This window comes from Pipistrellus hanaki, assembly GCF_964339955.1.
Source record: "Pipistrellus hanaki genome assembly, chromosome: 6".
NCBI lineage: Eukaryota > Metazoa > Chordata > Mammalia > Chiroptera > Vespertilionidae > Pipistrellus > Pipistrellus hanaki.
The window spans coordinates 69,702,654-69,725,359 of NC_140508.1; the positions used below are offsets into that span (position 1 = coordinate 69,702,654).

At 39.4% G+C, this 22,706-nt stretch overlaps 1 protein-coding gene across 5 annotated transcripts; it reads right to left on the reverse strand.

The window, feature by feature from the left end:
• Positions 1-1,263: 1,263 nt before the first annotated feature.
• Positions 1,264-22,623, reverse strand: LOC311624749 (lung adenoma susceptibility protein 2 homolog). 5 transcript variants are annotated; one of them, XM_084888362.1, is made up of 10 exons: positions 22,448-22,538; positions 20,392-20,608; positions 18,791-19,119; positions 17,009-17,788; positions 15,806-15,953; positions 11,115-11,217; positions 10,314-10,445; positions 8,669-8,739; positions 1,671-1,712; positions 1,264-1,551 (listed from the first exon to the last, which is right to left on the reverse strand). In XM_084888362.1, the coding sequence occupies exons 3-10, from the start codon at positions 19,071-19,073 to the stop codon at positions 1,407-1,409; spliced, it is 1,704 nt and encodes a 567-aa protein (XP_084744488.1). In that variant the 5' UTR covers positions 19,074-19,119; positions 20,392-20,608; positions 22,448-22,538; the 3' UTR covers positions 1,264-1,406. The 5 variants fall into 5 exon arrangements, 2 of the variants coding, with proteins under 2 accessions (XP_084744488.1, XP_084744487.1); XM_084888361.1 differs by lacking the exon at positions 20,392-20,608 and having other exon boundaries at positions 22,448-22,623; XR_014795377.1 differs by lacking the exons at positions 1,264-1,551; positions 1,671-1,712; positions 20,392-20,608 and adding exons at positions 2,970-3,548; positions 3,780-4,844 and having other exon boundaries at positions 22,448-22,623.
• Positions 22,624-22,706: the final 83 nt, after the last annotated feature.

Here is a 22,706-nt window from a genome sequence, read left to right on the forward strand (position 1 = left end):
GAGGCCACTGGACCAGTCTCGGCTAAGGTGCTGAAGGATGGATCAAAGTTAAACTTGTTGTCTGGCTGGCATGGCTCAGTGTGAGCATCGACCTATGAACCAGGTTAGTTTGATTCCGTCAGGGCACATGCCTGGATTGTGGCCTTGATCCCCAGTGTGGGACATGCAGGAGGAAGCCGATTAATGATTCTCTCTCATCATTGATGTATCTGTCTCTTACTCTCTGAAATCTATATATCTATATATGTATATACATACATACATACATATACATTTATTAAATTTTTTTACATTGGGAGAAAGGTTTTTAGACAAGTCCCATCAAGATAACAATAATGGCCCTACCCAGTTTGGTTCAGTGGATAGAGCATCGGCCTGCGGACTGAAGGGTCCCAGGTTTGATTCAGGTCAAGGGCATGTACTGTGGTTGAGGGCACATCCCCAGTAGGCGGTGTGCAGGAGGCAGCTGATTGATGTTTCTCTCACATTGATGTTTCTAACTCTATCCTTCTCTCTTCCTCTCTGTAAAAAATATATTTTAAAAAATAATAATGTAAACGGGGAGGTTAAAAAGCAAAGATTTTCTTGTTCAAAAAAGGAAAATGCTATTGACCACTGATGACTATTTAAAGAAAGGAAGCAGAGAAGTAGGGAGTAACTTCAAATATCACAGGAAAAATATCTGACAATTATTGCTCTACAATGTGTTCAGGTTTAGGCCTAGGTTTGTCCCAATCATTGTGATAGACACTGCACCCCAAACAGAGAAGGCTAAAAAGGCTAATGCCAGTAACCCTGATGTTTGGGGGCAGCAATCTGAATCTGTGCAGTAACCTTACGTACATTCTTGATAAACTGTCACTTTCCTCCACAATCTGATCTTGCAAGACCCGTTACCTAAATGCTCATTTTACAGAGGCCATAAGCCATGATATTGCCCCCGGAGGAGGGTTATCAGCTGTGGCATCAGGCCAGGCCCTTAGATATGACCCTCAAGACCCCCATCCCAACCCACAGGGCTTCTTGCAAAGCCCATGAAAGGTCCAAAGTCCCCATCCATATTTGGGGGACAAAGAAACCAAAAGGGGATAAAAGGGCTTTCACCATATTGGTTTGCTCAGACTCTGGAGGTGACTCCTCTGAGACCGCTGGTGTAATAAAGCTGTGTAACTCCAATTCTCTAAGCGTAGCTTGAGTTTCTTTGGTCTTCTACAATAAAACGAACATCAACGACCCACGTATGAAATTTCCAATTGATAGAAGGAATAGAATGACACACCGCCTTCCACATTTGAAGAAACTTTAGTTCTTAAGAAATTACCAATTTTATTGGCCTATTATGTCTTTTGTCTGCTTTCATGCCATGTGCCTTTTGGCAAGTTCACTTCTTCACAACAGCACTTCCATCAAATAGGTTCTGAGACACAGTGAAGAGTGTGACAGGAAAACTTAAAACAATAATCCAAATCTATGAGTAATTGTATGTATTCAAAATACAGGTGGGAGAAAGGAATCTTGTCCTGATTCATCTTCAGGCACATTTTGGTATACCTATATGTAATTTAACAAGACAGTATCATAAACATTAAATACAAAACACCAAAAACATCCACATATAGAATTTCAACAAGAAATAACATAAAAAAAGAAGACAATTAACTCAAACAAACCCAAGAGAGAGTTCCTCAATTTGGTCAGAAATCTCCATGAAGCTGAAATAAATTATCACAGAAAATAATTAAAAGTAAAGTTCTTACTGATAACAGAAAAAAAATATTTTTGAGTTTTGTAATCACATATATATCATACTTGTATCCTTTGATCTCAAGTAACTTTGGAATTAGGTTAAATTTGTTTCATCTTCAAAAATTTTAATGTCTTATTAAATTTCTTACTACTTAATATTTTTAATATACCTGAGAAAAAAGATAAAATTTTATATTCCCAATACAATTTTTAAAATCTAATTGTTCTCATTTTCTGCTTTAATTCCCAATTCAGCAGTCAACACTGTAGTCTCCCTTTCCCCCAGGAAATCTCAAAATAAAAATTACTGAGCCTTGGCTGAAACTGGTTTGGCTCAGTGGTAGAGCATTGGTCTGCGAACTGAAAGGTCCCAGGTTCGATTCCGGTCAAGGGCATGTACATTGGTTGTGGGCACATCCCCGGTAGGGGGTGTGCAAGACGCAGCTGGTCGATGTTTCTCTCTCATCGACGTTTCTAGCTCTCTCTTTCCCTTCCTACTCTCTGTAAAATATCAATAAAATATATTTTAAAAAATTACTGAGCCTTGGCCAGGTGACTTAGTTGATTGCAGTGTCATCCTGTACAACAAAAGATGGTGGGTTTGATTTCCGGTCAGGGCACATACCTAGGTTGTGAGTTTGATCCCTGGTTGGGGTGCATACAGGAGGCAACCAATCAATGTTTCTCTCACAACATCTCTCTCTCTCTCTAAAAATTGATGAACAAAAGAAAACTTTTTTTATAATACTGAAAGAGCCCTGGCCGGTATTGTTCAGTGGATAGAGCAAATAGCCCTTGGACCAAAGGGTTGCAGGTTCGATGCCCAGTCAAGGACATGTAACTGGGTTGCAAGTTTGATCCCTGGTCCTAGTTGAGCAGCAACCATTCTATGTCTCTCTCTCACATCAATGTTTCTGTCTCTCCCCTTCCCTTCCACTCTAGAAATCAATGGAAAGAATGTCCTTAGTGAGCATTAGCAAAAACAACAAAAACTAAAATATTTAACATGTAATAAATCAATTCTTAAATTTCTTATCACTTATCATTTAGTTTTTTTCTTAGTTGACTCTCCTAAATATTTTTAAAGGCTGAAATGAATAATTTTGATAAATTTATTCCCTTTTCAGGTAGATTAACTTCCATATTTAACAAAAAATGTACTCCATTAAATATAATCAAGTTTCTTAAAAATATTAGTTATAACATAAAATTTTATAGCAGGCTTATCTTATTTAGTATTGAAGATATTTTATTGCAAATGAGGGCAGTAAGCAAACCAGTGCCATTCGGTCATTACACATAATCCCTTTGGAGATGCTTTCTAAGTATATACTCTGTCTGATCAGCATATATTGTATTATATAATTTAGAAGTTTATTACGTGATGACTCTATCTTCTCTGCCTTCTTCAGAATTTGTCTAAGAGTGGATTTCACTAAGCCTGGAGCATGATCAGCTCAGATCCACCTGAAGTTCACCTGCTTAAAACCTGCAAGAGCTAAACCACATTTTTAAATCATCAAAGTAATGCCTGTTTGGGTGCAAACTATTAGCTGAGAAGCAGAAGACCGTAAGATAATCAGAAAACATGTCCCTGGCAGGTACTTCCACATAGTAAACCAAACAAACTTACTGAGGCAAGAGACTCTCAATCTGAGCACAGGAACACTATGACAACTGGCTCACTGGCCCAGAAAAAAAAAGAGACAGGGTTCACTCTACATTTTTGACAAGTAAGTTCTATAGCAAAGATTTTATATAGATAGAGCTTTACATTTAGAGAAATTAAAAAATTATCTGACCTAGCCAAGACCGGTTTGGCTCAATGGATAGAGCGTCGGCTTGGGGACTGAGAGGTCCCGGGTTCGATTCCGGTCAAGGGCATGTACCTTGGTTGCGGGCATATCCCCAGTAGGGGGTGTGCAAGAGGCAGCTGATGGATGACTCTCTCTCATCGATGTTTCTAACTCTCTATCTCTCTCCCTACCTCTCTACAAAATCAATAAAATATATTTAAAAAAAAATTATCTGACCTAATGTATTTAGAAATTCCTATTTAATAATAAAGCTACTTGGCAAGGATGCTGCCAATGAGTAAAGAGTTAATTTGTAGCATTTGTATTATAGGTATTCTTTAATTTCATATCCTTCTTTAGTCACACTTTATAACTTAAATTCTTAGTTTTGTGGTAAAGAATACAGCTCTGCTCACTTCCAGGTAGAGACAAACTTTAAAGATTACCGATTGCTTTAGAGAAAGTTCAGTTCTTACAAAGTAGCTTTAAAATAGAGTATTGCTTTCCGATTTCCCATATTCATTTTCTTTAGTTATAAAAATTCATAAAGCAGTTGTCCACTGTTCTCATAGTTTCTACTCATTTGAGTTAACTCCCAAACTAAAAATCTGATAAATAATCTAGTATCAAAATATCAAATTCTCAGATATCCCCTCACAAAATGTTTTGTAAACTGTCAGTAATATCAAGATTATCTTAAGTCTGGCCAGGTAGTTCAGTTGGTTATATCATTGTCCTGATAACCAAGGTTGTGGGTTTGATCCCAGTCAGGCCACATAGAAGAATCAATCAATGAATGTATAAATAAGTGAAACAACAAATTGGTTTCCCTCTCTTCCTCTCTCCCTAAAATAAAACTTAAAAAAAACCACTATCTTTTAAAGGATCAATTCAAAGCATTAATTAAACAAAGTTCTCTTGGATTACACAACATAAAGCAATATTTCTTTTAACAATGAACCCCCTCTATTATTAACGTTATTTGCAAATACAACATATCTTAAAACTTAAAAGTAACATACTTCCATATGGATTAGATACACAACAAGAATTTTTATATTCCTTTAAGTTCCTTAAAAGTGGATGTTAACAGTAACAGAAAGTCTATTCCACTTAAGATATTTTAAATAGAAACCAGGAAGAATTTCTTAATCCAGAACTAGATGATAAAATGGCGAGGATGCTGAAGGTTAGGTCCACGTGAGCTTCAAGAACGGAAATCATCCATCTTTGAATTAGATATTTGCTGGCCTGAAGGCCAAAGTCAGACTATAGAATAGTGTAGGTCCTTCCAGTTCACATCTGGCATTTTGGCATAAAATGAAGATAGGTCACAAAACCTACAGACACTTTAAAATAATAATTGAACCAATCAGAATAGTGTATGGCTTATCATTCTTCTGCCATTTTAAGCAATAGGAAAAAAAATACATTTCTGTTTTTGTGGTGACTATTTATTGGTTAAACTTTTATTTTCCTCTTCACATTTTCGGTGACTGTTTCCCACTGGTATCATCAACCAGGTCCCTCAGGCGAGATAAATGGTGCAAAGCCCTTCATTAAAAAGTATAAAACACATTATAAACCAATATTAAGGACTGAATAGGCAACGCAGACAGCAAGAAATGGTGATTACATTGTTTATTAACTTCAAAGTTAATAAGAAAAATGGATTTATAGAATAACATATCAAACTTTGAGAATTTTTTCTTTATAAAATCTTGATAACTGAATAATTGAGGGTACAAATAATTCATCTAAAATTCTATAAAAACTTTTAAAAATTATTTTTGACATTCCAAGTTTTTTTTTGAAAGTTTTCCAAGTAAGCTTAGAAAGAAACAATAGGTTATCACATGTAACAAAACATTTTTTTCAAGTAATTTTCACAATAATGTATTTCATTTCAGAAACAATGTGGATAGTTTATCTTTTACATGTACATTCAAGATTGCTAAAATAAAAGAACACTAAAGGATCAGTTAGTTCTGAGGAAAACTAATTTTTATTGAGCATGGAGGAAACAAATGACAATTTTGTTGAATAATGTAGTATTATACTAACAACATGATTTTCGCTAAAATGAAGCTAAGATTACAGGTCAGGTATCAGTGGAGAAAACTCAGTTGTTTTCCTTCAAACAACCAGGAAGAGAGAGGCCTTTTAACTTTCCAATCTTCCTCTAAAAATACTATTCCAGTTTTCCCTCTCCTATCCTTCAGAAAATGTCAACCATATTAATCGACCATATTTCAGATCTCTGATAAATAAGAGATCAAGAAAAACAAATAACAACGTGTATCTCTAACGGTTAATTTCTAAGATGAGCTAAAGGTGGTTACTATAACAACCTATTCTACGGTCTTTAACACAGGCTCAACAAGTGTATATTAAATTAAATATACCTTCTACTTTACCCAGGATAAAGAGATGGAGGAAACTATTAGTGTTAATTACTGCATTATATGTATTTCAAGCAAGTGTCTCTTTCTTAGACTTACTCAAATATAATCAACTAGAGGCCTAGTGCATGAAATTTGTGCACGGGGAGAGTCCCTTGACCTGGCTAGAGATCAGGGCTGATCAGAAGTACTTCCTTCTGGCTCCCAGCTAGGACCTCCCTTCCCCAGCTGCTAGGTGCTGACTGGGGCCTTCCTTTGTTTTGCGCTGCACCCTGGTGGTCAGCACATGTCATAGCTAGTGATCAAACTCTGAGTCTCCCAGTCAAACTCCCTCAGAAACAATTTGTACATTACACACACACACACACACACACACACACACACACACACACATATATACATATACATATACATACACATACACACACACACAGACACACATATACACACACATATACACATACTAGAGGCCTGGTGCACAAAAATTGTGTGTGAGGAGTCCTTCAGCCCAGCCTGCACCCTCTTCCAGTCCGGGACCCCTGGGGGATGTCCACCTGCTGGCTTAGGCCACTCCCCCCAGGGATCAGGCTTAAGCCGGCAGTCAGACATTCCTCTCGCAGTCTGGGGCTCTCATAATGCGAAACCCTTGCTCCTTACCGCCTGCCTATAGCAGAGGCGGGAGAAGCTCCTGCCACCACCACTGTGCTCACCAATTGTGAGCCCGACTTCTGACTTCTGGCTGAGCGGTGCTCCCCCTGAGGGAAGCACACTGATGACCGGGGGAGGGGAGGAGGCAGCTCCTGCATTGAGTGTCTAACCCCTGGTGGTCAATGCACATCATAGCAACTGGTCATTCGGCTGTTCAGTCGATTTGCATATTAGGGTTTCAATATTAGATATATTAGAGGTCTGGTGCATGAATTCGTGCATGATTGGGGTTCAGCCAGCCTGGCCAGGGGGAGGGGAGATGGCCAGTTGGCAGGCCTGCCTACTGGCCAAACTCCTGGTTGAGGGGAAAATTTGCATATTTGCCTTTTATTATATGGGATAGATAAAAGAAGAAATTGGATTCTGCTACCCTTGGCAACTTCAGTTAATTTTTGAGAGTCTCATTTGCTTTAACTAAATGACAGTAATTAAAGTTACTAAGCAATCAGAGGTAAAAATTAACTAGACCCTATCATTTCTACATCCTATAGTACATCTCTCTACCTAAAGAATTATTTTCTTCCTATAATAGAAGCATACAGATATGAGAAAAAAAAGATAATTTATAAATATATTTGGGAATTATCTTCCTTTTTCTTTTCAGGTGTAATATTTTCTCTTGTGATTCAAGTGAAAGAAAAAGGCAAGTGACTAGAGTCTTATCTTACAACCCCAATGGCCAAACCCCTTTAATTTAAAGGGCCTATGAAAATGGATAGAGAAAAAATATCCTCATCTTTATTTTCACTAAATACCACCTATAAATGAGAATTTCTTTCCATTATGCATATAAGCAACAGACCAAATCTGTGACTTCATATGCCACAAAAATTGGAGATATTTTCATGTCACATTATAATCATTACAGGAGTATCAAAATCATTTAAACTCATTATTACTTCAAAATTATAATAGTTATATGATAGTTCCAAATTTCAATAGGTATCATACCAACTGTTAGAACATATGTCACCTGTCTACATCCAAATTTCATGTGACATAACTGGTCAACCACTAGACAGCTTTAAGCCTAGTTGTTTATTCAGTGAACAGTGAGGTGTTACTGGTGACCCAGAAATCAATGCTTTCCAATATTTTTTTTCTCTAATTGTTTGCTGATCAACATGTGAACTAAGTAAAAAACCATGACATAATTTAATGCTTTTATTCAAGCGATGTAAAAGGCCTACATATTAATTATGTTATTACAAAATGAATTTTAACTTACCTGTATTTTAAATGTAATTAGCAATTTATTTTAATATTTTCATAACTGGTTCCTTTTTAGTCCTATGTACTTTTGTTTTATACCTTTAAAAAATAAACTGGTTTGGCTCAGTGGATAGAGCGTTGGCCTGCAGACTGAAAGGTCCCAGGTTCGATTCTGGACAAGGGCATGTACCTTGGTTGCGGGCACATCCCCAGTAGGGGGTGTGCAAAAGGCAGCTGATAGATGTTTCTCTCTCATCGATGTTTCTAGCTCCCTCTCCCTCTCCTTTCCTCTCTGTAAAAAAAAAAATCAATAAAATATATTTTTAAAAAAGAAAATAGGTGGATTACCACCTTTAGGGCATTTGGATTATCTTTATATCCATATTATATCTACTTTAGTTTTTTGTGGATAAAGGTCAAATAATGAATTATTTATGATTATTACATTTCTTCTAGATGGAATATATGAAAATACATGTCATGATCAAGTTTTTTTCCCAGGACATCCACACCAATACATGTTAAAATTGTTGCTATTGTTCAAAAGAAAAGAGCATCAATTAAGGCCATTCACATCATTATATTTTAGGTGTCTAAAATTATCTCATTAGGTCCTAAGAATATTTTAAATAGGGAAAAATACAGGATTAAGAGAAAACTTCAAGATTAAACAATATGTACCAAGAAGTTTAATATCCTTGTAACTACTTAATTCCATCCTGTAACTTTCTGATTTCAATCTAAGAGATGGCTAAAATAGATTTGTTCCCATAAGATATTCAGAAGTTGTTAGAGAATACTTACTTTTGAAGTGACTTAGTAATAGGAACTATACCTTCCTTCGATTGTGATTTAGAGAAATCATCATCTGAAACCTATTATTAAAAAGACCAAATGTAACAAAATACTGAAAATACTATATAATTATAAACATAATTGCTATTTAATATGTGACTTAAAAAAACAGTACAAAAAACTTTATTTATGAAGAAATAATTCTAGCAAACATTTTTCAATAAAGTATTACATATATTTTCTCTTTATTGTAAAAATAATATAACTATATTTAGATTCATCTTTTAATTGTCCTAAAGTATGCTTTTAAATTATGTCCAATAAAAAAATCAAATTGTGGTTTGAAATTATGACTTTATTTATTTTTAAATATATTTTATTGATTAACAGAGAGAAAAGGAGAGAGATAGAGAGTAGAAACGTCAATGAGAGAGAAACATCGACCAGTTGCCTCTTGCACACCCCCCACCGGGGATGTGCCTGCAACCAAGGTACATGCCCTTGACCGGAATCGAACCTGGGACCCTTCAGTCCGCAGACCAACGCTCCACCACTGAGCCAAACTGGCTTCGGCTGAAATTATGACTTTATAATGAACTCGGTCTTGTCTCAAGAATGTTTAAAAGGAGAAGAAAAATAAATTACACATTTTATGTTAATGTTATGGTCATTAGAATGGAAAGAGAAAAATTAAGAAATAAAACTCCAAAGAGCAGGCTGTGATAGTTCCCAAGAATTAATCTACTCATTTGTAATGAAAACTGAATTTCAGAAAGCTCTACTAATAATCTTATCAAAACAATATTAAAAAACTTTTATTACTTATTTTAATGTTTAAATAATTTAAGTATTACTATTTAAGTTTTTTGATGTTTTTATTACTAGGGCAATTATTTTATTAACTAGAGGCCTGGTGCACAGATTTGTGTACCAGTAGGGTCCCTTGGCCTGTGGGATTGGGCTGAAATGAGCTTCCTGACATCCTCAAGGGAGTCCCAGATTATGAGGGAGCATAGGCTAGGCCGAGGGACCCCCACCAGTGCATGATCAGGGCAGGGAGGAACACAGGAGGTTGGCCAGCCTGGGAGGGACCACAGCAGGGCTCCAGGGCATGTACAGCCTATCTCGCTCAGTCCCCATCAGCTGGACCCCATCAGAAGATAACCTACTTACTGGTCAGTGGGGCAGGTGCAGCAACCAATCAATATTTCTCTCACATTAATGTTCATCTCTCTTTTTCGCTAAAAATCAATGAAAAGGTCCTCAGGTGAGGATTAAAAAAAAAAAAAAGGTTTTCTAATCTCCCCGATTTATAAATACAAGTTGGAGTTCACAGAATAATTTTGTAGGGAATTAAAAAACAACTTTTACAATCCGTTCATACCATGTTGTGATATCATCATATCTAAATAAGATGGTGTATTTATAACCATAAACTAAATAAAACAATCTATTCATGGATGTACAACTGCAGAAATCTAATAATATTCAATGTGAATAAGTTTATGGGAAGAAAAAAAAGAATCATCCAACTGTACAACATGTGTTATGTGACTTGCTTATTAACATGAAACTAGAGGTCAAACTAAAGAGGATCTAGAAAGAAATCTTATCCCTTCACAGATCCCAATTCATAAATCAAGTTTGTGCTTACTTGTTTAAGCTCTCCTTTTGGCTCCATAGTTTTATTCTGATTAAAACTTTCTTGTACGGCTTGAAGATTAAACAACATTTGTTTCAGGGCTTCAACAGGACCATGATGTTTTCCTCCAGACAAAGTATAGCTCTAAGGTTAAAACAGATGATCAATTAACCATCCAAGAGGGGAAAAAGAAGAACAACTATAATAATCTGAACAATAAAGATTTTTTTTTTTAATTTAAAAAAATAAAATAAAAGATTTTTAGAACTAAAACATCCCCAGAGTGCAGGTAAGTCAACCTGCTCTTTTCAGGTGTATAAATGGAACTGATTATCAGGTGAGCAAGAACTATAATTTAAAATACAGTATTCTCTACACATTTTAAAATATATTTGACACACAGAATATTGGTTTTCCACGCCCCAGGCAGGCCCTGCCACTCCACATGCCTGCCTCTAGAGTCCCCCAGTCCTTTTAGCCCCCCAGCTGCCCATAGTCGCCCGAGGTGCAGGCAAGCCTCGGATGGTGCTGCCCAGCCACCCAGGGCTGCCCGAGGCTCAGATAACCAGGGCAGGCCAAGGGTTACAGATTGAGCTGCCAGCAGTGGCATTAGAGTTGTGATGGGGCGTTGCCTTCCCCTGATTGCTGGGTCACCTCCTGCGCCTGAGGGCTCCCAGACTGTGAGAGGAGGCAGGCCAGGCTGAGGGACTGCCCTCCAGTGCATGAGTGTTCATGCACTGGGCCTCTAGTCTTTTAATTCATGCACTGGGCCTCTAGTCTTTTAATAAGTTAAAAAGATTTAACTTCACCCACCTGATCATCATCATTTAAAATGTCCTCTAAGAAACTTTTAGCATATTTTGTCCTTGAAGCTTGTTGAGGACTGTCGTCAGAGTTAATAGGAACAGGAGACTTACTATATAGGGTTTAAGAGACAAGATAGCAATTAAGTTCCCAATTTATAAAAATTATGCATTGTATAATTGAATGGTTATCATTTAAATATAAATGGTGACCAAGAAATAACTGTTATAGCCCTAACCAGTTTAGATCAGTGGATAGAGTGTCAGCCTGCGGACTGAGGGGTCCCGGGTTTGATTCCAGTCAAGGGCATGTACCTTGGTTGCGGGCACATCCCAGTGGGGGTCGTGCAGAAGGAAGCTAATAGATGTTTCTAAACTCTCTGTCCCTCTTCCTTCCTCTCTGTAAAAAAAATCAATAAAAATATATTAAAAAAAAGAAATAACTGTTATAGATATGATTCATATTGATGTTCCTTGCTAATTATTTTGAGTACATTCAGATCAATTTTTAAAAAAATACTTTTTTATTGATTTCAGAGAGAAAGGGAAATAGAAACATCAATGATGAGAGAGAATAATTAATTGGCTGCCTCCTGCACACCCCCCACTGGGGATGTGCCCGCGACCAAGGTACATGACTTTGACCAGATTCCCACTGGGAATCAAGCCCAAAACCTGGGCATGTGCCCTTCACCAGAATTGAAATGGGACCCTTCAGTCCACAGGGTGACGCTCTATCCACTGAGCCAAACCAGCTAGGGCCAATTTTTTAAAGTATGTATTTTATTGATTTTTTACAGAGAGGAAGGGAGAGGGAGAATTAGAAACATCGATGAGAGAAACATGGATCAGCTGCCTCCTGCACACCCCCCACTGGGGATGTGCCCGCAACCAAGGTACATGCCTTTGACCAGAATCGAACCCGGGACCCTCCAGTCTGCAGGTCGACGCTCTATCCACTGGGCCAAACTGGTTTTGGCTAGGGCCAATTTTTTTTTTTACAGATAATAATTTGTCCAATGTCATACTAAGTCTGGGTCTATTCCTTCATCTAACAATCCATCATTAATTTTATATATAAACACTAGAGGCCCAGTGCATGAAATTTGTGCATGGGGGTTGGGGGGTGTCCCTCAGCCCAGCCTGCACCCTCTCCAATCTGGGACCCCTCAAGGGATGTCTGACTGCCCGTTTAGGTCCAATCCTACTTGGCAGTTGGACATCCCTCTCACAATCCAGGACTGCTGGCTCCCAACTGCTTGCTTTCCTGATTGCCCCTAACCGCTTTTGCCTACCAGCCTGATCACCCCCCAACCACTCACCTGTCAGCCTGATTGATGCCTAACTACTCCCTTTCCAGCCTAATTGATGTATAACTCCTCCCCTGCCAGCCTGATTGATGTATAACTCCTACCCTGCCAGCCTGATTGATGTATAACTCCTACCCTGCCAGCCTGATTGATGTATAACTCCTACCCTGCCAGCCCGATTACCCTTAACTGCCTTACTCTGCAGGCCTGGTCATCCCTAACTGCCCTCTCCTGAAGGCCTGGTCACCCCTAACTGTACCCCCCCCCCCCCTCGCTGGCCTGATCGCCTACAACTGCTCTCCCTTGCAGACCTGTTCCCTCCCAACTGCCTTCCCCTGCTGGCCATTTGGTGTCCACATGGAAGCAGCCATCTTTGACCACATGGGGGCAGCCATCTTGTGTGTTGGAGTGATAGTCAATTTGCATATTACGTTTCTATTAGATAGGATACCCATCACTATATGAACCCTATCTTCTTCTTTTTTAAATATATTTTATTGATTTTTTACAGAGAGGAAGGGAGAAGAAGAACAGAGAGCTAGAAACATCAATGAGGAGAAACATCGACCAGCTGCCTCTTGCACACCCCCTACTGGGGATGTGTCCGCAACCAAGGTAACATGCCCTTGACTGGAATCGAACCTGGGACCCTTCAGTCCACAAGCCGACACTCTATCCACTGAGCCACACTGGTTTCAGCTGAACCCAATCTTCTAAACATCAACTACTGTATACAAAATACTGGGCCAAACAACTGATAATAATAATTATATTAGCCAGAAGTTATATTATTTAACTATAAATGACATTAAAATTTTTAATACCTTAAATACCTCTGATATTATTTGCTCATCCATTTGGGTTCCTAGTGAAAGCAAAGTATTGCAGCTATGGTACTCTACAAATACACAGAACAACTGATAGAGAAATTAAGAAATAAAGATAGTCCTAGCTGGTCTGGCTCAATAGATAGGGTGCCAGCCTGCAAACTGAAGGGTTCTGGGTTCAATTCCAGTCAAGGGCACATGCCCAGGTTGCGGGTTCAATCCCCAGTAGAGGGCGTACAAGGTAACCAATTAATGATTCTCTCTCATCATTCATGTTTCTACATCTCCCTCTCTGAAATCAATAAATGTATATTTCAAAAAAAGAAATAAAGATAAATTTAAAAATTAGAGCTACTAACTCATTTAAAAAATATTATTGAACCAACAATCTATAATAATAAAAGCATAACATGCTAATTAGACCGGACAGCCAATGTCCTTCCAGATGAAGCTGGGGCTGTGAGGGACAAGACCCTTGCTCAAATTTCGTGCATTGGCCTCTAGTTGAAAAAGAAAGTAAACAAACAAACAAAAAAAGTATTTTGAATAATCACCAAATTACAATTTATGAGATTACCATGTCCTGACTTAAGTATCTTTTATTTCTTTTCTTTTTAAAAAAAAATATATTTTATTGATATTTTACAGAGAGGAATGGAGAGAGATAGAGAGCTAGAAACCTCAATGAGAGAGAAACATCAACCAGCTGCCTCCTGCACACTCCCCACCGGGGATGTGCCCGCAACCTAGGTACATACCCCTGACCGGAATTGAACCCGGGACCCCTCAAACTGCAGACCGACACTCCACCACTGAGCCAAACCGGTTTCGGCTTTTATTTCTTTTCTAATCAATTGAATCCTCACACAAAAACGCCAAAGCAAAAGAATTTGTACAAGACCTTGTATAAAGTAGAATTATACAAAGTAAACAAAACTTGTACAAGATCTCAGGTAAGAACTGACAGAGCTGGAATTTCAAAATTGTAGTCAGTGCACATATTTAAAAATAAATAAATAAAAATAAAGACATTCAGTTGAGAAGTAACCAAAAAAGGATCCATCCTATCTAATAAAAGAGTAATATACAAATTGACCATCACTCCAACTCACAAGATGGCTGCCCCCATGTGGACACAAGATGGCCACCACAAGATGGCCAATAGGGGAGGGCACTTGGGGGTGATCAAGCCTGCAGGGGAGGGCAGTTAGGCATGACCAGGCTGGCAGAGAAGGAAAGTTGGGGGCAACCGGGCCTGCAGGGAAGGGCACCTGGGAGGGACCCAGGCCTGCAGGAGAGAGCAGTTAGGGGGGACCAGGCCTGCAAGAGAGGGCAGTTAGTGGTGACAAGGCCTGCAGGGGAGGGCAGTTGGACCAGGCCTGCAGGGGAGAGCAGTTTGGGGGGACCTGGGCATGCAGGGGAAGTCAGTTGGGGAGACCAGACCAGCAGGGAAGAGCAGTCAGGGGTGATGAGGCTGGCAGGGGAGGGCAGCTGTGGGGGAACCCAGGCTTGCAGGGAAGAACAGTTGGGGGGGACCAGGCCTATAGGAGAAGGCAGTTGGGTGCGACCAGGCTGGCAGGGAGGGCAGTTAGGGGTGACCAGGCCGGCAGGGGAGGGCAATTAGGCATCAATCAGGCTGACACAGGAGTGGTTAGGGGTGATCAGGCTGGGTAGGCAGAAGTGGTTAGGGACAATCAGGCAGGCAGGCATATGAGCAGTTGGGAGCCAGCAGTCCTGGATTATGAGAGGGATCCCAGATTGGAGAGGGTGCAGGCTGGGCTGAGGTATACAGCCTCCCACCCGCCCTGCACGAATTTCGTGCACTGGGCCTCTAATTAACTAATTAACTCCATCTATGGCAAAATGAAAGTCTAGACAACTGAATATAATAAATATCAGAAACTAAGGCAGGATATAGGGTTACCAAGAATGCATTTTTAATAAGTCTAGATATAATAATATCACTAAAAAAATATTTCCTATCTAAATTAATCCTTACTCTAAGTTCACATTCACAGTTATCTAGGTGAACACTTCTTAAATTATTCTGAGAAACTATTGTATATAATTGAAACATTAAATATACAAATGAAAATAATCTTAGGAATTATAAAAATTTATACAACTAGATTAAAAAATGAACTATCATTTAAGGAAAATAACAACTGAAAGAGAAAGTAAAATGTAAATGAAAAGAAATGGATAACTCTTAATATATGTAGAGAATATAGTAGAAAGAAAGTAATAAGACTTCCATAGCCCTCCTCTTACTACAAAATAGTTGCTTTTGGTTCTAATTCCTCATAGTAAACATATATCAATATTTTATAGTGCAACAAAAGGAACATGAAACAAAAACAAATGTTACATAATGTACCTGTTACATAACCCACAATCTTGTAACAAATAAAAAATATCAAGCAAAGCAACACTGAACACCATTTTCTACAGAATTACCATGTTATTACCATTGCTAGTTATATAAAAATAAATTAGATGTTCATACATTTTTCATATGGAAAACTAGTCACCTTAGATGACTTTTCCATTAATAACGTACTTACAAAGTAATAGGAACATTTTCCCACGATCTTTCTGCTTCCAGTTTATCCAGTGAACAAGGACTATCATCCTGTTTCATAGACTTCGGTAACTTAGTACAATGCTCTAGATTTTTCTTTGCCTTCAGGATAAGTAATTCAATTTTGTCACCTATTTTAAAAGACTACATTAATTAAGAAAAAAGTAAATGCAAAGCATTGCAAAATCTTAAAGCAAAAAGGATTCAGATAAGTTGGAATATATACAGGGTGTCCCCCAAAATGTATACACACACTTTGAATAAATGTAAAGGCAGTGTTTATTACAATACGGTTCATTTTCAAAATTGAGCTACCAGTTATTAAAGTGTGTATACATTTTTTGGAGATACCCTCTACACATCTTTAATAGCAAATTATGTCAAAATGTTACATTTCAAACAAATAAAAGTAGATATTTTCTAGTTATAAAATGCTACTTAAAATGAAAAACATGAGTTCAAAATACCGCATTTTCCGGCGTATAAGACGACCGCCTAATTTTACAGTTAAAACATAGGTTTAGGCCTATATTCGCTGTATAAGACTACCCCCCACTTCCAAGGCAACAGCAGTTCTTTTTTTAATAGACCGCTTCTCTGACTCTGGCCAATGTGAGCAGGCTTTTTATGCATGCAAATTATATATGTTCTGTACCCGAAGCTATACTGTTCTATAATAGTAAAAAGCCTGCTAGGGCGGTGGTATAGTGCCATCCTAGATTTCCAAGTGAGGTGCTTTCTATCCGTCCTCTTTTCTCTGTTCCCTCTGCTGAGACCTGAATTCAGACCACTGAAAAAGCCCGGTTGACTTTTTTTCGTTTCAAAAGTCGTCTTATACACCGGAAAATACGGTATATACAATCTGATCAATACATTAAGAATGTAGCATAAAAGCTCCTAGATATTGCCAAAACCGGCTTGGCTCAGTGGATGGAGCATCGGTCTGCAGACTGAAGGGTCCCAGGTTCGATTCCGGTCAAGGACATGTACCTTGGTTGCGGGCACATCCCCGGTGGGGGGTGTGCAAGAGGCAGCTGGTCAATGTTTTTCTCTCATCAATGTTTCTAACTCTCTATCCCTCTCTCTTCCTCTCTGTAAAAAAAAAAAAAATTTAAAAAAAAGCTCCTAGATATTAGGTAAGATTTACAGCATTTTCTTTGATTATTAAAAACAAAAAAACAATTACCATTGAATGGCTTTTTGGATTGTCCTGTAAGTGGATTCTCACATTGACATTGGCTATGCTCACAATCACATTTATATTCATTACCAAATCCTTGATCACTACTCAAGAAATCTGAAATATTTGAAGGTTCATAAGAATATTCAAAACAATCTAATTTATTCATAGGTCGAGAAGTTCTTTGTGCCTGATAACTATGTCTTGGGGAACACTGCTCGTTTTTAAATACTTTATAAGTACTTTGACTATTTGTGTCAGGTAGCAAGTCATGATTGTGGAGCCAGACTGGATATTTGAAATCAGGTATACTAGTTATCCCTGAAACATTAAGGTCAGATTTATGGCCAGTGAGCCATCGTGGGTAATTCTTTTCAAGATCTTGTTCTGAACTGTCCTTGAAAGATGATTTCTTAAAAAAAGATGGATCAGAAATGCATTTAGTTGTCTTATTCACAAGTTTTAAGTTTTTTAGCTTATGACACTGCTTTCCATTTATATTTGTATGTACAACAGGAGTAACTAAGTAATCCTTGCTCCTGGCAATGCAGGGTTCTTGAAAATTTTGATTCTTTTCAGTGTCCGATAAACTCCGTCTTCCAATGCATTTCTTGGATTTCTTGGTAATTTGATGACCTGGTCCAACACAAGTAAAAGGAAATGATCCATCTGCTGGAAGTCTTAACAGATCATCAGTTGTTAGGCTAATGGAATCTATGTCATTAATAGTCCGTCTTCTAGAAGATAAGGACAAGGAGCCATCTTTGTGATCAAATTTTTCGAAAGCTGAAAAACAAAGCATACTTCTGTTTATCTTCCCATATCGCATATAAAAACACTTCAAAATATTCAACAGCAAATGAGAATTAAGAATTTAAGAAAAAAAGAATTAAAGAACCATTTTTGCCACTTTCCCATGATCTTCAATAAAGTTGATTAAAGGAATAAACAGGATAGGTTGACGAAATAGAATGTGCTTTTTCTCCCTCACATATCCATTTAACTAATTTCTACCCTTATCTCTACAACCTCTTGATTTTTTCCATGTTCTTTAATTTACTGTTCCTTCAATTTTTTTCATCTAGACATACGCAATCCACTGACACACTCACATTAATATTGGTCACTCAATACTGGCTGCAACACAGGATTTGGAAATGTTTGTAAATAAATTAGGTGAAAAATAATTTGTTTTCTTTACTAACTCTGCCATAGCAAATAGCTATTCTAATTCTCTTCTGGAATAGTGCCCATATCCTTCTAAGATTTGAATGCAAACTTCTTCCATACTAGGGCTAATAAGTGCTCAGTAACTGGTTATCAACAGACTCATATTCCAAATTTGTCTTCATAAAAGCCTTATCAAGGAAAAACTCAATGTAGTGTGAATATTACTGTTCCATAGAATACAAATAAGAAAGACTAATATAATCCTTTGCAATCAATTGCATAGAAAACAAGTATAAACTAAGAGAGGCTGAGAATCACTTAAAGTCATTAAGCTATTAAATGAAAACTAACACCACCAAGTCAACACTTTTTTCACAATGCTATAATAAACGGCTTAAGGATTTAGGATCAGCCAGCTGCTGTAATTCAGGAGCTTCCACTCCAAGGTAGCAAGGGGATCTTAGCTGAAAATTCCTGAGTACCAGATAAGTAAACATCTTTTAAGAAATACAGTCAGATCTCAACATTATAAAAGTAATTTTTACCCCAAAAGAATAAAAAAAGAAGCATCTGGATTTAAATCAGTAGACAAAAAGAAAACAAATAATAAAAGCATACCACGGTTTGGTTGATAAATACAGTTGGAGAATTCTGGCATATTAGCAGGACATTTATCAATGTTAATCTTTCCAGTGCTTACACCAGGATACATCTGGCTTCGATCAAAATCATCAATATAGGCCTGTAGAGCCTGAGATGCAGAACTGTACAGTTTATCCTTATACTGAACAGCGATATCAGGATTAGAGAAATTACTACCACTGAGGCTGCAGCTTGCTAACAGAGAAGATACTGACGATTCCCGAGAACAAACTCTGTGCTTTGTATTTGGTTTTGCCATGCCTTCCTCAAAATGGGTTATTTATGTTCATTTTTCTTAGAAACCACTGTAATACAAAAACAAAAGGTTAAGGTTCCAAAAGGAATAATTGCCATATACAGAGAAATTATTCTATATGTAAACTTTTTCATAATTTTCTTTAAAGAATAAAATGCATTACCTATAAATCCTTTAAAGGCAATACATATTATAGATTTTTATTTTAGTTATTGTGAATTCCTTCATCATTTGTTTAGAAAACAATTATTAAGTACTTACTATGTGCCTGGAATTATATATATAAAGATTATCTGAGAACATGAATAAAAAGTACCAAGGAAAGGGAACTCACTTTCTTTATACGTCCCAAAACAACTGATTTGCATAGTATTTTCTTATGGTAATATATTCTATGACATCACAATACTTAACATTCCTTTATACATAATACTTCTCAATTCATAAGCCTACCACCATGCACTACAGATAGTAGGTCCTCAATAAATTTTAAATGCATCAAATGATGTATTAAAAACAAGAAGGAACAGTGGAGAATGTTGTAAATGCCAATATGTAACTTAAGCCAACTCCTTCACAATGGAGTGCAAAATGCTCTTTTCCTAAAACATCTATCTAAATAAAAGCCTAAGCAACCGGTCGACTGTTAGCTATGATGGGCACTCACCACTAGGGGGCAGACACGCCAATCAGTAGGTTAACTTGTGGCAGGGTTCCTGCAGATGGGGTCCCTCCCTGGCCCAATTGTGCACTGGTGGGACCCTGGATTGTGAGAGGGCCTAGGCCAGGTCAAAGAACTGTACATCAGGCGTCTAGTTAATAATCATTTTCTGACCTTCATTTTTGGTACTATCCTTACTATATTCAATTCTTATATTAAGCAGATTCAGACTACCTCTCTTTTAAAGGAGACTTAATTAGAAAACTTACTTAATGTATTCATTTTACTGCTTTTGCATCATTAAAATTAGCAGAATTCCTGTTTACCTTAGTATAACAAGATTTATATTTGAAGCCCTAAGAAATAACAAAATGAACAGGCACTACTTCAGTGCACAATGTGACATTCTTTTAAAAATTAAATCAATGGATTTTCTGTACTGAAAATAAAACTTTCATGTCTTGAACTTAATACATGCTATGATATTATAAAGTTAGTATGTTTAATTTTTGGCTAAAGACAGAGTAAAACATCCTCCACCCAACCTTCAACCGTGTCACTGCCTTTGCAAGAGCTGAAAGCAGTGCGTGGAAGCAGCAACAGAACACAATGCTTAGCCTCTGCTTTCCCCGAATGCGGTGACGCTGGTGTAACACTAACCAATGGCCAGGCAGCTAGTCCCGGCAGCAAAGACATGGAACAACCTAAGGGTCCCTCGGTGGGTGACTGCTATGGATACAATGAAATACCGCTCAGCTGTAAGAAAGGATGGAAGGCGCCATTTGCAACATGGGTCGATGGCGAGAGTATCATGCGAAGCAAAGGAAGTCAGACAGAAAGGGACAAGAACCGTAGGATTTCATCACTCACATGTGGGCTATAAAACAGAAAACAACAGAAACTCAGACACAGACAACAGTATGGGTACCTGAGGGGAAGGGAATAGGAGTGGGGTAAAGGGGTCAAATACATGGTGACCGAAGGAGACAAGACTTTAGGTAGAGAGCACACAGCTCACCATGAAGACGATGTTTTTATTATGCAATTGCAGGCCTGGAACCTGTATGCTAGTAACCAAGACGTGCAGTACCAGATGACAGGTTTTTAAAAAATATTATTTAAAAAATATATTTTATTGATTTTTTACAGAGAGGAATTGAGAGGGATAGAGTTAGAAACATCAATGAGAGAGAAATATCTATCAGCTGCCTCCTGCTTATCCCCCCCCCCCCCCCTCGCGCCCATCCCCTACTGGGTGCGTGCTGGCAACCAAGGTACATGCCCTTGAGCTGAATCGAACCTGGGACAGGAAGCTCTATCCACTGAGCCAAACTGGTTTCGGCCAGATGATAGGTTTTTTGCCTTTTCTTCGCCCTATTTCCTAAAGATGCTTCCATTTTCTTTCTTTCTTTTTTTTTAAATATATTTTTATTGATTTTGTACAGAGAGGAAGGGAGAGAGATACAGAGTTAGAAACATTGATGAGAGTCATCCATCAGCTGCCTCTTGCACACCCCCTACTGGGGATATGCCCGCAACCAAGGTACATGCCCTTGACCGAATCGAACCCGGGACCCTTCAGTCCCCAAAGATGCTTCCATTTTCTCGTTAATATTGCCTGAATATTAAACCTGACCAAACGTTTTCTCCCTTATTCGAACACAAGTTACCTGTTTTAATTTTACAAAAACAAAACCCTAAAAGGCACCGTTGATGGATTGTGGTCCTTAGTAAGTGGGCAATTAACTTTTAATTCTCCGGAGGCAAAAAAAATAAACAAAAATCGACCATAGAACTATCATTGCGGAAAGTTTCCAAAAGTAAACAAAAGTAGGGGGGGGGGGGAGCATTTAACAACCCCCTTTGCAGCTATCACTCTGCTTTCAAACAATTCCCGGCAGACCCACACTTCCGTTGATCTCCCACTTCTCCCCCCAGGAATATTTGGAAGTAGATCCCAAACATCTTACTCTTTCTTCCATAAACACCCGTTCGTATCTGCATAGATACGGAAGCCCATCATCCCGAACGGAATGTGAAACGAATGGGGCGGGGGGGGGGGGGGGAGTCAACCACCTTTGATTTCGAAATCACAAGGTTCCGTATTAAGTAACCAATGGGAATAGCTCACCATCAATGAACAACTCAGGAATGACGGCTCCGGGGCGGCTCTGATGGAGCAAAGGAGAGCCAGTGAGCCGGCGGCGGGAGGGCCGGCGCCCCCGCCCCGGGGCACCCCGTCTCCTCCGGGCGTTGGGCTCCAACCGCCCCCGCCCGCGTCCCGGGGGCGCCCTTCCTTGGGGATCCCCGCGATCAGGCACGGCTGCTCCGAGACCATCATCCTTCAGGCGAGAGAACCAGCGCCTCGGGAGCGGACGAGGAGCACCCGAAACCCTCGGGGTGACGGCCCCAGAGCCAAGCCCCCACCCCGCACCCCCACTCCCATCGACACCTCGACTCCCCGCGACCCACGTCGGGTACCCTGGGTCCGGACCCGCGATCCTCCCCCTAAAACGGTCCCTTTCCCGCAGGGGCTCTCAGCGAGCGCCCTCCCGCAAGAGGCGTCTTCTTCCCCTCCCTCCCTCCCCGCCCCCCGCCCCGGAGCCGCCCCCTCGGGCTGTCAGAGGACCGGCCGCCCCCCGAAACCCCGGCCCCGCTTTATCGGGCCGAACTCGCCGACAAAGGTCCAGACCACTAGAGAGAAATAGAAACGCACACTTCGTACAACTGCCCGCCGAACACCCAGGCCTGTCGCCCGGCGGGAGACGCAACAGAGCATCCCTGTCGGCCACCGCGCCGCCCGCGCCTCAGGCTCCGCTCGCTCGCAGCATCCTCCTCCGCCGTCACAGCGGAGCTCGACGCCCGCGCGGGCTTTCAAACTGACCCAACATGGCGCCGGCTCGCGGTGCGCGTGCGTGGTGCTCCGGCGCTCGGGGGCGGAGGGGGCAGTCAGCCGAGGGCCGGAGGGCGTTAAG